The sequence below is a fragment of the Pantherophis guttatus genome, chromosome 2 (assembly GCF_059756535.1).
Source record: "Pantherophis guttatus breed Tessera chromosome 2, ASM5975653v1, whole genome shotgun sequence".
NCBI lineage: Eukaryota > Metazoa > Chordata > Lepidosauria > Squamata > Colubridae > Pantherophis > Pantherophis guttatus.
Genome location: NC_142064.1, coordinates 250,420,294 through 250,437,064, shown reverse-complemented (window position 1 = coordinate 250,437,064; position 16,771 = coordinate 250,420,294). Strand labels below are relative to the sequence as shown.

General features: G+C 45.5%; 1 protein-coding gene across 1 annotated transcript in view; it reads left to right on the top strand.

Annotated features, from left to right (window-relative positions):
• LOC117673936 (SRSF protein kinase 3-like) overlaps positions 1-16,483 on the top strand; it is a 31,963-nt gene extending 15,480 nt beyond the window's left edge. Inside the window, exons 6-13 of the mRNA XM_087883825.1 lie at positions 3,435-3,539; positions 4,853-5,009; positions 7,687-7,769; positions 11,141-11,248; positions 13,233-13,302; positions 13,393-13,485; positions 14,120-15,418; positions 15,925-16,483. Of these exons, the coding sequence (XP_087739951.1) occupies positions 3,435-3,539; positions 4,853-5,009; positions 7,687-7,769; positions 11,141-11,248; positions 13,233-13,302; positions 13,393-13,485; positions 14,120-14,304 (801 nt within the window). The 3' untranslated portion in view covers positions 14,305-15,418; positions 15,925-16,483. The remainder of the gene's footprint in view (positions 1-3,434; positions 3,540-4,852; positions 5,010-7,686; positions 7,770-11,140; positions 11,249-13,232; positions 13,303-13,392; positions 13,486-14,119; positions 15,419-15,924) is intronic.
• Positions 16,484-16,771: the final 288 nt, after the last annotated feature.

The window sequence follows — 16,771 nt, the reverse complement described above, 5'->3', positions numbered from 1 at the left end:
AGATAGATGATAGATAGATAGATAGAGATAGATAGATGATATATATATATATATATAGAGAGAGAGAGAGAGAGAGAGAGATGATAGATAGAGATAGATAGAGATAGATAGATGATAGATAGATAGATATAGAGATAGAGAGAGAGAGAGAGAGAGAGAGATATGATAGATAGAGATAGATAGAGACAGATAGATGATAGATAGATAGAGATAGATAGATGATAGATAGATAGATAGAGATAGAGATAGATAGAGATAGATAGATAGATATGATAGATAGAGATAGATAGAGACAGATAGATGATAGATAGATAGATAGAGATAGATACAGATAGATGATAGATAGATAGAGATAGATAGATGATAGATAGATAGATAGATAGATAGATAGATAGATAGATAGATAGATAGACAGACAGACAGACAGATAGATAGGATAGTTTATTTATTAAAATGTTATAGCTATCCATCTCAGTCAACGATTCTGGATAGCTTACAATTCAAAAAATATATATAATACATGTAAAAATACTAAAAACATTTTAAAACTAAAAACATTAAAAACATCCTAATTAAATATACATAGGAGCAAGATATTTAGTTAGCAATACGGCCAGGAAATGTTAACACGTTCAGCACCCCCATCATGGAAACATAGCCAGATTTTTAGGGCCCCTACGAAAGGCTAACAGGGATGGGGCCATTCTAAATCTCCAAAGGGAAGAATGTTCCGCAGAGCAGGGGCCACTGCGGAAAAAGGCCATCTTCTGGGACCAGCCTGGTCAATCAGTAAAATGAAGGGAAGAATTAAAATATCACTTGAATTTATTTTTAAAAAAATTTATTCAGTGAAAGTGGTTTTGTTTGGTTTGCGCAGATTCGTTAGGGAGAGGGCATCTGCTCTCAGGGCTTCATTTGCAAAAATAAGATTCATAAGGAAAGAGAGCAGAGGTGAAGATGGAGGTGGGAAAGCAAGCTCTTTCTTGGAACGCTCCCTGAGAGAACTGGGATGAAAACAGTTCTTGGGAGAAGAGCTGCTGATCAGGTGACAGCTTGGAAAAAGCTCAAGACGGCTGATCCTGTCAGAGAGGTGATGAAATCGCACTGCAGCTGTTCTCCTACCTCTGTGTGGCAGCCTGACAGAAGAGCAATTTCTCTCTCAGGGCAGACAGTGTGAGGGAAGAACCACATCAAACGCAGCCTGTCCCTGACAGGAAACTTGGCTAAATATGGTTTCTCTGTTCCCTCCTGTCAGTGAATTTGTGGCTTTGGCTGAAAAACTGCAGACATGCAAGGGAGACCTTTTAACTTTCATTAAATAATTAACGTGGTTGTTTAACAACATTTCAACCTGCTGAAATCCCAAAGGGAGGCGACCTAGGATAGTAGCAGAAATCAAGATTACATACAGAATAGCCAAAACATTACAATGGTCAATATAATCAATGATTCCTGCAATGAGCACCCACCAGTGGTGGGATTCAAAATTTTTTACTACCGGTTCTGTAGCCGTGGCTTGGTGGGCGTATCATGGCTTGGTGGGCGTGGCTTGGTGAGCATAGCGGGGGAAGGATACTGCAAAATCCCCATTCCCACCCCACTCCAGGGGAAGGTTACTGCAAAATCCCCATTTCCTCCCAATCAGCTGGGACTCGAGAGGCAGAGAATAGATGGGGGCCGGGCCAGTCAGAATTTTTACTACCGGTTCACCGAACTACTCAAAATTTCCACTATCGGTTCTCCAGAACTGGTCAGAACCTTCTGAATACCACCTCTGGCACCCACCCATTCATGGGAACAGATTTTACAAGAATAACAGAGTTGGAAGGGACCTGCTCAAGCAGGAAATCCTGTACCATTTCAGACAAACGGTTGTCCAATCTCTTCTTAAAAACCTCCAGTGATGGAGCATTCACAACTTAGAGCTGGACTTTGGCCTCAGTGAGAACTAGATTCAAAGAGGTTGGACAACCATTTATCTGAAACGGTACAGGGTTTGAGCCGTGGTGATACAGTGGTTAGAATGCTTTACTGCAAGCTACTTCCGCTGACTGCCGGCTGCCAGCAGTTTGGCAGTTCGATCCTCACTGGCTCAAGGTTGCCTCAGCCTTCCATTCTTCTGAGGTCGGTAAAAAGAGGACCCAGATGGTTGGGGACAATATGCTGACTCTGTAAATCGCTTAGAGAGGGCTGTAAATCACTGTGAAGCAGTATATAAGTCAAAGTGCTACTGCTGTTTTCTCCTTGAGCAGAGAGCTGGACTAGAAGACCTCCAAGATCTCCTCCAGTTCTGTTATTCTGTTAAATTCTTATTCTACCACAAATTATCCTCATTTGATAACTGGGGGGAAAGTGCTGTTGCCCATCTCGTTTGTGAGGATAAAAGGCAGGAAGTCATCTTGATTGCTGCCCTGAAATTTAGGGAGAGGGGTGGGGAAAAAAATAAAATAATCTAAGATTCCTAGATGATGATATTTTGTTGTTGTTGTTGTTATCCACATCTCCCAGAAATAAAAGCCCCATTTATTTAGAGGGTTGAGAGAGAGAACCACAGACATTGTCTTACAGCCTTAAGATGTCTTAGACTTAGAGCCAGAAATTGTAGTTAAACTCCGCACATATATTAAAAAAAAAAGACCCAAAAGCAGAGGTGAAATGCTCCCGGTTCGGACTGGATCGCCTGATCCGGTAGTGATGGTGGCGGGTGGTTCGGAGAACCGGTAGCAAAAATCCCTGCCCAACCCCCGCCATGCCCAGCTGAGCCGTGCAATCATCAAAGTTTTTTTTTTAATTTTTAAAAGCATTTTTTCTACAACCTCTTTGGCCGAAAAAATGCTTTTAAAAGTAAAAAAAAGGCCTTTGATGATCGTGCGGCACAACTGGAATCGTCAGAGGCTTTTAAAAGCATTTTTTCTACAACCTCATCGGATGAAGAGGTTGTAGAAAATAATGTTTTTAAAAGAAAAAAAGCCTCTGCCAATCAGACAACTCAGCTGGGATCGTCAGAGGCTTAAAAAAAAAAAAAAGCCTCTGCCGATCAGGCAAGTCAGCTGGGATCGTCAGAGGCTTTTAAAAGCATTTTTTTACAACCTCTTCGGCCTGAAGAGGTTGTAGAAAAAATGGTTTTAAAAGTAAAAAAAAAAAAAAAAGTAGGCCACGCCCACTCAGTCATATTACCACCACCACCACCACCACCAAGCCACACCCACAGAACCGGTAGTAACAAATTTTACATTTCACCACTGCCCAAAAGCCTTGCCTGGAGCACCCATAACCCTGGGTTTGCCCTTGACTGTCTCAGTTGACATTTTATGGGGTACAATGCTAAAAAGTTCCCCTCCCGTTTCCATGCTGCCCTCACCTCCTTCCTTTTAGAGCAATGTCAGCATTAGAGGAACCTTCTCAGTTAGTGGATCCCTGACTTGGCCCCACATGTGTGCTTAGTGATGGAGCTCCTGGGACCTTCGCTGCAGACTGTGCTGAGCATCCGAGGCTCCCAAGGCCTCCCTCTGCCCTTTGTCAAGAAGGCCATGCGCCAGGTGAGTAGGACTTCACCGGAGAGCTGAAGAACGAAAAGGAGCATCGGTTGGGGAAGGGTGCACCAAGATCTGCGGAGTGGCAGATGTGGCATTGTGATTCAAGCGTCCTTTGCGGGCATGTACACAATGGGAAGGCCTTCAGTCACAATACTACACCTTGCATCTTGCAGGTTTTGACACATACACATGTACGGCACATAGACATTCCCTAGAATCCTTATGGATTCTAGGTTGGACCAGAGTCAGTACCCTACATTTTGGGGGATCTTAGTGCACGGAGGGGCTATCTGGTTGCCTATTCTCCTCCTTTCCCCCTGTGGAATGGAAACACCTTCTAGTACAGAGGTCCCCAATCCCTGATCCATGGACCGCTACCGATCCACGGTCTGTTGGAAAGCGGGCCGCGCAAGTGGCAGATGAGCGCACAAAGCTCCATTTGCGCAAGTGCAAGATTAGGTTGTGCACACTAAACCAAGGTATCAAGGTATGAGCTGCGGTGACGCAGTGGTTAGAGTGCCGTACTGCAGGCTACTTCTGCTGACTGCCGGCTGCCTGCAATTCGGCAGTTCGAATCTCAACCAGGCTCAAGGTTGACTCAGCCTTCCATCCTTCTGAGGTGGGTAAAATGAGGACCCAGATTGTTGGGGGGCAATAGGCTGACTCTGTAAACTGCTTACAGAGGGCTGTAAAAGCACTGTGAAGCGGTAAGTGCTATTGCTACTTGCTATCTCTGCTCAACATTGGTTACCCGCACAGGGATGAGAGAGTGTTTTATTCACATGCTGTGCTGATCCTGAAATTGTTTAAATCATAATTGGCATAGTTCCCTCCACAGGCTAAACCATAAGCAATGGCTAGCAAACCACAATGGCCATGCCAAAATCAATCAATCAGCCACTTTATGGCTTTTAGATCTAATGCTAGCCGCCATTGGGAAAAAGCCAAGTCTCTGGATGGCCATTTTAAACCTGCTTTCCCTCGATCGGAATCAGAGGCTTGAGAAGAAACAATTTCAACACAAAGAAGTTTTCGGAAATAAACAGAGGCAACACTTTTTTGTTAACCCTGGGACAGGCCAGTCTAGAGCATAGAAGCAAAACAGAGTTAGAAATGATTAGTCTTTGGGTGGTTAAAAGCTAGGCTGGGCAGCGAAAGAAGGGCAAACCACTGTTATCATGTGGCCAAGGAAATTATATACCCTACCGGGGATCATTGCCAAGGATCAAGGCTGACCTGTAAGTCTTTATCTTGACCTTGTGTATCAATGGATAGAATTTGTGCCACTGACCACCTTTTGTATCTGGCTAATGCAGATCCTCCAAGGTTTACATTTCCTGCACAAGGAGTGTCGCATCATCCACACAGACATCAAACCAGACAACATCTTGCTGTATGTTACCGAAGAAAGCCTGCACAACATGGTTTCTTTCCAACACAGCCTGGGAGTAAACCACAAACCCAGGACAGGAGGTATGTTTGGGCTTGGGAAACAATTGGGAAACGGGGTAGCAATTTGTAAGAAGCATGTGTGCTCTCTCGGGAGTTTCAAGAGCTCCCTGTAGGGCAGAGTTCTCAAACTCGATTTCACTGAGGGTCGCATAAGGGTTGTGTTTGACCTCGGGGGGAGGGGGCATGGCCAGGTGAGTGTGGCCAGTGTGGATGTGGCCAGCTTGATATCACATGTCTCAGGCACCTGTAGTGGTCCGGGCAGCGTGCCCAGGCCAGTGGTGAAATCTGAACTGGTTTGCTGGCCGCGCATGTGTGGTGCGCGCCAAATGCGTGCCAAACACACACTGCATGCACATGCATAGTACGCACAAAACGCACGCTGCGTGCACACATTCACAGTATGCATCAAACGCGTGGAAAAGAGGCTTGGGAAGGCAAGTATAACCGCGAGGGTGGGGAACAGCTGTGCCACGCGATTTTGATTCACTAGAAAGCAGGATTTCCTACTTTTAAATCGCGCAGCACAGCTGATTGTTGGAAATACTGACTGGTAGGTTTTTTTTACTACCAGTTCGCCCAAACTGGTAGTTTTTATCACTAAAAACTACCTGGTGGCTCAGCAGACTAAAAGCATTGTGATTAACACCAGCTGTCTGCAATTACTGTAAGTTCAAATCTCACCAGGCTCAAGGTTGACTCAGCCTTCCATCCTTTCTAAGGTAGGTGAAATGAGGACCCAGTTTGTGGGGGCAATAAGCTGACTTTGTATAAATATACAAAAGTATGAAGGCTATTGCTTAACGCATTGTAAGCCACCCTGAGTCTCTGGAGAAGGGCGGCATATAAATCAAATTAAAAAACGAAACAAAAAAAACCCCTACCAGTTCTCCTGAACCTGAGTGAACCGGTAGGATTTCACCGCTGGCCCAGGCTCAGTTTTCGCTAGCAGAAGCACAGTGGGCCAGCCCTTTGCTGTTTCCAGGGCAGCCCTGTGGGCCAGATCCAAACACCCCACGGGCCAGATCCGGCCTACAGGCCTTGAGTTTGACACCCCTGCTGTAGGGAATATATCCCAAGCCAGCAAGCCTTTAAGCACAGTGAAGCATTCCCACTGTAGCAGATGATGGGAGATACAGAGAGGATTACTTTCACCACAGCTCTTATCAACATCTAATGGTGGAATAGAGACCAAAAAACCAAGAGACCAGGCATCATTCTGCTCTTGGACAACCCTATCTATGGCCTTCTGTGTTTGGACTCCAGCTCCCATCTTCCTTGACACCTAGCCCGTGTCCGATAGGCACTGGAGTCCATATTCAGAAGGGGGGCTCTGGATCCCCCAGCCTTCTTTTAGGCAGGAAGAACCACTATCTAGATGCAGAGGCATGCAGCATTTTTAAATCAGGCTCTGTTCCGTGAATGATTTCACTATATTATGGGCTGCTTTTCATTTTACAACCTGTGATCACTCGCCCCAAGCAAAAATAATGGCTCAGTGGGTTGTGTTGGAAGAAATGTCCATCTGGGTTCAGTTCCAAGTGGGGAAGAAAGACACTGGAAACATGGAGACTGCTTGGAAAGATGGTTTTTAATGGTGGACAGGATCACATGCCTTGAAGATCTTGGGTGAAGAAAAAAGGGAAGAGATGCTGAGAGTGCCTGGGTTTTATGCCCTCTCTGGGCGTTTGAATTTGAGCTTGTATTCTGATTGGTTGTCAGACTCCCATGGGGCCATGCAGGGGTAACTTTGTAGGTTGTCTGTGTCCCAAGCTTGGTTGACTCTTGCTGGGTGATGATATAATGAAAGGGCTTTGGGCAATTCCTACTATGGCTCTGCCTGAAGGAGGTAGCTCTCTGTTATGTAGAATAGACTGGCCCAGGCCTTAATGGCCCATTGACAAATGGGGATGGGGGCTGAGTTTCTGCCTCCCTTTTAAGGGAAATACTCTGCCCTTTTAATATTTCCTAGAATATCTCATTTTCCTAGGAGAGGGGTGGGTGCTAACTTCCTACAGTTGAACACATCTTTGGCCACCAGAGGCCCCCACTTTGATTTCTGGAATCTCCTAAGTTTCTAAGTGACGAGGATTCATTACGTATTACACTTATTCCATACATATTGTGTGTTTCTCCTCGGCTGAACTCAAGGTGGAATAATGGCTTGCCATCTGAAAGACATGGTTCAGAAAGGGGAGGGACAGAGGAAAACAAATCAAGTTTGAAACCTATTTCTAGATGGCGAAGGTAAAGGCCGAAAAGCCGGTTCGGGAGGGGGAGAGTTTAATGGCAGTTGGTCCCACCTGAACTGCAGTGAGACCGGGCGCTAAAAAAAAAAGAGGTGTTGGTTAGGTGATTATAATCATCGCCTTGATGTTTTGGCCCTTGATCCTTTTCTAAGGTGGCTCAAGTGGCTAAGACACTGAGCTTGTCGATTGGAAAGGTCGGCAGTTTGGCAGTTCGAATCCCTAGTATAGGGTCTCCTGTGTGAACAGGGGGTTGAACTAGATGACCTCCAATGGTCCCTTCCAACTCTGTTACTGTTATAACTGTTATTCCTCTGCAGATGCCCCAACTACAGCCACAACTGGGGCTGATGCTACTATATAACAGATATGAGCTGGGGTTGGATGTGCAGCTGGACCCCCCCCCCCCCCAAGAAAGATCTTCACCTGGTTTTGTTTGTGTGACTTTGTTCTAGACGGCCCAGCAGCTCTTCTGGACTGCGGCAACCTAATGAAAATGGGAGTGAAAATTGCAGACCTGGGAAGTGCATGCTGGACCGTGAGTCTCTACCAGCCTCTCCTCTTATGCTAACTTCTTTCCCCCCCACCCCCCACATCTGAAAAGTGCAGAACCCTTTGAATGGATTCACACTTGGTGCTATGGCATGGTGCATTTGATCCAGAGGTGGGTTTCAGCAGGTTCTGACCAGTTCTGGAGAACCAGTAGCGGAAATTTTGAGTAGTTCGGAGAACCGGTAGTAAAAATTCTGACCGCCCCCGCCCCCATCTATTCTCTGCCTCCCCAGTCCCAGCTGATATGGAGGAAATGGGGATTTTGCAGTAACCTTACCCTGGATTGGGGAGGGAATGGAGATTTTGCAGTATCCTTCCCCCAGAGTGGGGTGGGAATGGAGATTTTACAGTATCCTTTCCCCTGCCATGCCTACAAAGCCACACCCACCAAGCCACACCCACAGAACCGGTAGTAAAAATTTTTGAACCCCACCACTGATTTGATCATGACTTTTTGTGGGCTGGACCCACAAAACCCTGTAAGCCACAGGTATCAAACTTGAGATGTCACGTTGTTGTCACGTGACATATCGTGAATTTCCCCCCTCCCCTTCACTAAATCGGGGGTGGGCTTGGCCAGCACGTGATGGATCTGACCCACGGGCTGCGAGTTTGACACCCCTGCTGTAAGCAATAAGATGTAGTTTACAAGCCACAGTGACTTAGATCCGTGAAATGGCTTGGAGACTAGAACTTGTCAGTCAGTCCTGGCTACAAACCAACTAAAAAAAAATAAGAGATAATGATTCTCTAGGTCTAGGACAAACTTGGCAACTTTAAGGCTTGTGGACTTCAGCTCCCAGAATTCCTCAGCCAGCCATGCTGGGAGTTGAGGTCCACAAGTCTTAAAGTCACCAAGGTTGGAGGCCTCTGCTCTAGGATCAGAAATGGCACGTATCCACGGGTAAAGTGCCATCACATCCCTAATCTCCTCCCAAAGTCCACTTGAGTTCAGCTTTCTACAGGGAGCACCCAGGTGCCTCTGGAACAGTAGTGAAATCCATTTTTTTTTACCACCGGTTCTGTGCGCGTGGCTTGGTGGGCGTGGCAGGGGAAGGATACTTCAAAATCTCCATTCCCACCCCACTCCAGGGGAAGGATACTACAAAATCCCCATTCCCTCCCCACTCCTGGGGGAGGATATTGCAAAATCTCCATTCCCACCCCACTCTGGGTCCAGCCAGAGGTGGTATTTGCCGGTTCTCTGAAATACTCAAAATTTCCGCTACCGGTTCTCCAGAACCTGTCAGAACCTGCTGAATTTCACCCCTGCTCTGGAAGTCTTGCCTGCAAAACTCAGCAAAATCCAGTTCCTGCTAATGCCCCCTCTCAGCAATTGATTTTTTATTTTTATTTTTTTTGCTTTAATTTATATGCTGCCCTTCTCCGGAGACTTAGGGTGGTTTACAATGCGTTAAGCAATAGCCTTCATACTTTTGTATATTTATACAAAGTCAGCTTATTGCCCCCACAACTGGGTCCTCATTTCACCTACCTTTGAAAGGATGGAAGGCTGAGTCAACCTTGAGCCTGGTGGGATTCGAACTTGCAGTAATTGCAAGCAGCAGATGTTAATAACAGTGCTTTAGTCCATTGTACTAAAGGCTCTTCTACAGGATTTCCTGTTCAGCAAGCTTCCTTTCCACATAGGAGTTACATAAAACCACATGCCCACTAAATATTCACAGGCGTGATCTCCATGAATGTGTATATTAATTTCATTTCTCAAGATAGAAAAGCCAGTAGCTGCAATTTTGAGGCGTGTCATTTTTTAAAATTACATTTGTACAGGAAGTCCTCGACTTAGCAATCATTTCTTTTATGACCATTTGAAGTTCCAACAGCACTGAAAAAAGCCACATTCAGTCCTCTACTTATGACCTTTCCAGCATCTCCAGAGCCGTGTGATCTTAACTCAGACTCTTGGCACGCATTTACCACTGTTGCAGCATCCCAGGATCATCTGATCACTGTTTGCAACTTGCCTGCTTTCTGACAAGCAAAGTGGGGGAAGCTGGATTCACTTAACAACTGTGGCAAAATGGTTGCAAAATTGAATGTGACTCACTTAACAGCAGTCTTGCTTGGCAATGGAAATCCTGGTCCCAATTGTCACAAGCCAAGGATTTTTTTATTGTTCTCAACCTATCAGTAATCAGTGCCACTGCAGGTAGTCCTCGACTTGCAACAGTTCATTTAGTGAAAAATGTGACTTATGATCATTTTTCACACTTAACGCCTGTTGCTGCATCCCCAATGGTCACGGGATAAAAATTCACAACTGACTCCTATTTATGACAGTTGCAGTGTTCTCGGGTCACATAATCACTTTTGAGAGCTTCTTATAAGAAGAGTCAATGGGCAAGCCAGATTTGCTTAACAACCGTTCATAACGGCAGTGATTCACTTAACGACTGTGGCAAGACAGGTCGTAAAATGGGGCAAAATTCACTTAACAACTGTCTCGCTTAGCAACTGAAATTTTGGGCTCAATTGTGATCATGTGTCAAGGACTACCTGTAGTTGCCCATGCATTTCAGTGCTTAGAAGTGCTTCGAAGTGAGAGTTAGGATAGCCGTTGGATAGCGATAGCACTTAGACTTATATACTACTCCGTAGTGCTTTACAGCCCTCTCTAAGCAGTTTACAGAGTCAGCCTATTGCCCCCAACAATCTGGGTCCTCCTTTTACCGACCTCGGAAGGATGGAAGGTTGAGTCAACCTTGAGCTGGTCAGGATCGAACTGCTGGCAGTCGGCAGAGATAGCCTGCAATGCTTCCTTCTAACCACTGTGCCACCATGGTTAGAATCCTGCCTCCATCTTTAGAAATTTCTATCACTTACAATACATGCTTACCAGGGGTGGGTTCTACTTACCTTTACTACCGGTTCATAATGGGAGCGCGAGTACACACTCACTCATGTGCTTCTGCACATGTGCAGATTGTCCATTATGACATCCGGGCGGGTGGGCGGAGCCTCCCGCTGCTTTTACTACCGGTTTGCAAGAACCGGGCAGAACCAGGAGCAACCCACCACTGATGCATACTCAGAAATAAATCTATTAACTATATTAATGGAACTTCTGCTGAGGTTTGCGGCCTTAGTCGTCTTTTCTCGTAACTAAGGAAATCTAAACACTTCTGCCTTCCTTCAAACAGATGGCTCCCGAGCTTAACTCCACAAATAAATAAATTTGGTGTTCTTTGAGGATCTTGCAGGGCAAACGATCCTCTCTAAGCACACCCAGTACTTGGGGCGGTTCATGGTTGGGTTACTAGAACATCATTCGGATCTAAAGGGGTGCGTGAGAATCCACTCTCAATATCTCAATTGTTTGTTTGTTTTCTGTTTCAGTATAAGCCGTTCTCCAAAAAGATCCAGACCCAGCCCTACAGAGCTGTGGAGGTTCTCCTTGGATTAGATTACAGCACCCCAGCTGATATTTGGAGCGCAGCCTGTTTGGTAGGACCAGACTCCTGGGTCATCTTTGTAGCAGAAACGTGATGGTGATACTGGCCTGTGGAATTTCAGCCGTCTGTTTAGAGCTGAACCTGGGAGATAAGCTGATTACCGGAGATAAGACGTTGGTGGCCAGTCCTTGGACTGTCTTCTTTTATTTAGTCTTATTTTCAATGTTCAGACAGCCCTTAATTTAAAACAGGTTGCTTGGTGCCCTACCTGAAAAAGAGGACTTACGAACCAGATCTGAAGTTCTGTAATGGGCAGGTTCCATTATGGTCATAACTAAAGGACTACCTGTCATTGTCAGATCTCTCTTTGTGCTGACTCAGGACAGGCACGTTCTAGGAGAAAGGAGGTGTCTCTTTCTTGACCTAGACTACCCCTTTCTCACTGTGGGGGACGGGAACCCCAAAAAGCAAAAGTTACTATCCTGAGACTGGATTTTTTTCCCCAGAGCGAATAAGTTAAATGTATACAAATAGCAAATGAAACATAACCCACATGGCCATTTTAGTTATTTAATTAAGATCTCTAAATTATTTGAAAGTAATTTAGATTCATTCTTTGTAGCTGTCCTAGGACAGAAAGTTTTGTTGTGGTTTAAAAATTATTCCCTCCCACCCACCTAAAATACAAGGTGGTAATACCATTAGAATGGATGTGGCTGAATGCTTCCCTTTTTCATTATGGACATTTCTATTTCACTGTTCCACTCCTCCTCCTCCTCCTCCTCCTCCTTCATCACACTGCCATGTTTTTCATTAAAGTTGGGGATGAGAATTGGGCTGCATATTGTCTAACTTTGCCTAAGGAAATGGCCAAGCCCTGATCCTTTGTACCCCACTGGAGTCCATTTCACAAAGCTTTGCCAATGACCCAGAACTCAAACTCGTACTTCTAGTCTAGAGGTTGTTGCATAAACAGGCAGTCCTCGACTTACGACCGTTTCTTTAACAATGGTTTGAAGTTACGATGTCCTCAGAAAAAGTGACTTATGAATTGTCCTCAAAGTTATGGCCACTGCCCCATTCCCACAGTCATGTGATCGTAATTTGGACTCTGGGCAACCAGCTCATATTTCTGTTGGTTAGTGTCTTGTAGTCAGAGTGGTGCAGTGGCCTAGAGTTGGAGCTCTTGCCTCACAATCAGGAGGCGGTGTAGGTTCGATCCTAGGTAGAGGCAGATATTTCTTTCTCTGAGCACACTGAGAGAATATATCTGCTGAAAAAAACTTTGCATTGGCGATCGGAAGGGCATCTGGTCAGTAAACACTCAGCTCTATTCAGTTGCCCAGACTCCACCCTGCAAGGGATTATGGGGTTGTTAAAAGAGGATGAGGATGATGACAGTGTCACATGGACACAATTTGCGACATTCCCAGACAGTTTCCAATAACCAAAGTCAGTTGGGGAAGCTGGATTCTCGTAATAACTGGGTGATTTAATTAGCCGCAAGATTTAAAAGGCACGTAAAAGTGGTCATAAAACCAGGGTCAATCTGATGATGTTTTATGGCTGTGCCAACTTACATCCGAAATTCCAGTCCCAATTGTGGTCATACATCGAGGACTATCCGTTCCTCATTACAAAATGAAGGATTGAAAGAACAGATTCCTACCCCAGTTAGCTTCTTCTCAGACCTTGTGACAGTGACATATTGACTTTCCTCCAGTCTGTGACATTGATATATTGCTTGGGCAGGTAATCTAATCTGTAAAAAGGGTAAGACAGCCCTGGCCTGCTCAACCTTTTGATATGCAGACAAGGAGGGTCAGTTTAGAGTTTAAAAAAGAAATTACGGCTGCACTAAAAAGCCTTTTGTCTCCTTCTTGTCCTTCGTGTTCACATAATTTCTGGGAAATGCAACTTTTTTCTGCCTGTAAACCTTCGCATGACACGAACCACAGATCTGAGTTGCTGGGTATTGTTTCTATTATTTGAATTGGCTTATATCTGATTTGATTCAAGGCTTGTTCATCTTGTAGGCTTTTGAACTGGCAACTGGAAAGCACCTTTTCAAACCTCAAGCCGGCCAGCATTTTTCCAGAGATGATGGTAGGTCCACATTGTGCACGCAGCCTCTTTGGCGAGCTCATTCCTCCCACCTAAATCTACATATCTGGCTCTGCTTTCTATGCTTTGCAGATCATGTGGCTCGGATCATTGAACTCCTGGGCAAAATCCCACCCAAAATTGCTTTGCTTTGGCAGCAGACGTCCACTTTCTTCAGCAGGCAAGGTGAGGATGCCAAGATGAAGACAGGAAGCTGTGATTTCCCCCCCCCCACCACCACCACTCTCCTGGCATTTACAAGACTTCCGCAGGGGTGGGCTTCAAAAATTTTAGCAAGGGGTTCTCTGCCCGGTTGCTGGGTGGGCGTGGCCATGGTGGGCGAGGCCTAGTAGGCCTCCTGCACCATGGCGGGGGGGGGGATGTTTTTGCCCTCCCCGGGCTCTGGAGACTTTCCTTGAGAGAGGGCGAAAACGGCCTCCCCAGGCTCTGGAGGCCCTCTGGAGGCCTTCCCGAACTTCCGGTAGGCCCATTTTTCGCCCTCCCCGAGCCTCCGTGTGCACCCTGCACTTACCTGCATCCAAAACAGGCCACGTGGGGACTTCTGGGAAGGGCGGGGCGAGGTGTGCAGGACCAGCCAGGAGTGGGATTTGGGGGTTCTCTGAACTGCACAGAATCTTAGCTAAAGGTTCTTCCGAACCCCTGCGAACCCCCAGCAGGCCACCCCTGGACGTCCCTTCTGTAAACACATCCAAATCCAATATTATGTTTGGCACGGTTGCTAGTGGCGTAAAACCTGTGAAGCCTGGACAACATTTCGGTAACGGCCACTTAACTGCTTCTTCTTCGTCTCCTTTGGCAGGGGCTCTTCTCCGGATGTCCTGGATCTCTTTCTACGACCTCCATCATATCCTCGTTGATAAATACAGCTGGCCAAAGCCTCAGGCTACCCACTTCACCAGTTTCGTCCTGCCCATGCTGGAGTATGCCCCAGAAAGACGGGCAAGGGCTGAGAAATGCCTTCAGCACCCCTGGCTCAGCCACTAGGACTGCGTCTTCTGACTTCCTCTGCTCCTCCAGCAGAGATACAGCTAGTCCTCGACTTAAAACATTCATTCAGTGACTGCTCGAAGTCACAACAGCACGGGAAAAGGGAAGTTACTTGTGACCATTTTTCGCACTCGTTTGCAGCATCCCCATGGTCACGTGATCAAAACTTGGACAATTAGCAAACTGGCTCATATTTATGATGGTTGCAATGTCCTGGCATCACATGATCACCTTTTGTGACCCTTCTGATAGGCAACGTCAATGGGGAAGCCAGATTCAGATTAACAACCGTATTGCTAATTTAACAACTGCGGTGAGCCACTTAACAAATGTGGCAAGAAAGCCCCAAAAATGGGGCGAAACTTAACAACTCCCTTGTTTAACGAAGGGGATTTGGGGCTCAGTTGTGATCCTAAGTCGAGGACTACCTGTATGGAAAAAGCAGGCAAATATCCCCTTCAGAACAATTTCTTAGGACCAAACTAGCTATGATATTAGCTGTGTGAATTTCAGTTTCCCGTTTAGGATAAGGCTGGGATGGCAAACCTATGCATCGTGTGCCAGAGGTGGCATTTAGAGCCCTCTCTGTTGGCACGCGCGCCATCGCCAGCTGCTCTTCTGGTTTCTGGCCAGCTTGTCTTTGCAGGTGCCAGAGTGCCGGAAAACAGCCTGAAAATGGTCAGAAAAAATGGCTAAAAACGCCAAAAAAACAGGCTGTTTTTCGGGCCTTTTTCAGGCTGTTTTTTGGGCTATTTTTGGTCTGAAAAATGGCCTGAAACGAGCCTGAAAGTGCCTGAAAAACGGCCAAAAAACAGGCTGTTTTTTGGGCCGCTTTCAGGCTGGTTTCAGGCCTGAAAAAGGCCTGAAAACAGTCTGAAAAACAGCCTGAAAACGGCCAAAAATGGCCTTAAAACAGGCATGCGCATGCCAGCAGCTGGTCTTCGGATTTCCGGAGCATGCACCTGCACGCACGTTCTCGTTTGGGCACTTGGTGCTGAAAAGGTTCGCCATCACTGGGATAAGGTCTACTGCAGCTTTCCAGTAAAAAAGAGTAAAGCAATATATATATGTTTTTTTTTTCTTCTAGCCAGGTTTTCCCTACGTAACCAAGGTTTTTCTGCAGCCCCAGCTCAGTAGAATCACATCCACTCGATTCTGGGCTTTTTTCTTTTCTAACAGCTAGCAAGCTCTTCCTGCTAGGTGGGAGACCTATATAGATCTATTTCTAGCTCGTTTGCTTTCATCAGTAGGCCACACCCATATCTTATGTATCCTCCCTGTAAAGGTATAGTATCTATTTTCTTACTTCTTCGTAGGGTTTATGTGTGTTTTTCTTCTAGCCAGGTTTTCCCTACGTAACCAAGGTTTTTCTGCAGCACCAGCTCAGTAGAATCACATCCACTAGATTCTGGGCTTTTTTCTTTTCTAACAGCTAGCAAGCTCTTCCTGCTAGGTGGGAGACCTATATAGATCTATTTCTAGCTCGTTTGCTTTCATCAGTAGGCCACACCCATATCTTATGTATCCTCCCTGTAAAGATACAGTATCAATTTTCTTACTTCTTCGTAGGGTTTATGTGTGTTTTTCTTCTAGCCAGGTTTTCCCTACGTAACCAAGGTTTTTCTGCAGCACCAGCTGTAGATACTATACCTTTACAGGGAGGATACATAAGATATGGGTGTGGCCTACTGATGAAAGCAAACGAGCTAGAAATAGATCTATATAGGTCTCCCACCTAGCAGGAAGAGCTTGCTAGCTGTTAGAAAGGAAAAAAGCCCAGAATCGAGTGGATGTGATTCTACTGAGCTGGTGCTGCAGAAAAACCTTGGTTACGTAGGGAAAACCTGGCTAGAAGAAAAACACACATAAACCCTACGAAGAAGTAAGAAAATAGACTCTATATATATATGGAAATCCCTTTGGAAAGGAAAGGTTGGGTGGTTTCAGATAGAGGAATTTTAATAATATCAATCACAGTCCAGCCATTCTAGTATCTCTTCCTGCAACGTCTTTTCCTTGGGAAGAAAAATGATAAAAGTCATAGGAGCAACAAGGGAGGTTTACAAAGAGGAGATATTCTGTAAAAATCTATGGCTGAGCAAACTGCAATTTTTTTAAAAAAAAAAAAAAGGAGGAAGGGAAATAATTAAATTGCTCTTCCTCACTTTCCATGGTTCTTGATCTGCTCTAAGTTCTTCAAGGTTGTAATATACATAACAAAACACATCATTAACTGCGCTTACAAACTTAAATATCATTACTAGTTTGATTTTTTTTTATACATTGGGATGGAGGCCAACCACATTATGGTTTAGTAATCTCGGACAAGGGACTCAATGGCTCAGTGGCTAAGATGTTGAGCTTGTCGATCGAAAAGTCGGCAGTTCGGCGGTTCGAATCCCTAGTGCTGTGTAACGGGGTGAGCTCCCGTTATTTGTCCCAGCTTCTGCCAACCTAGCAGTTC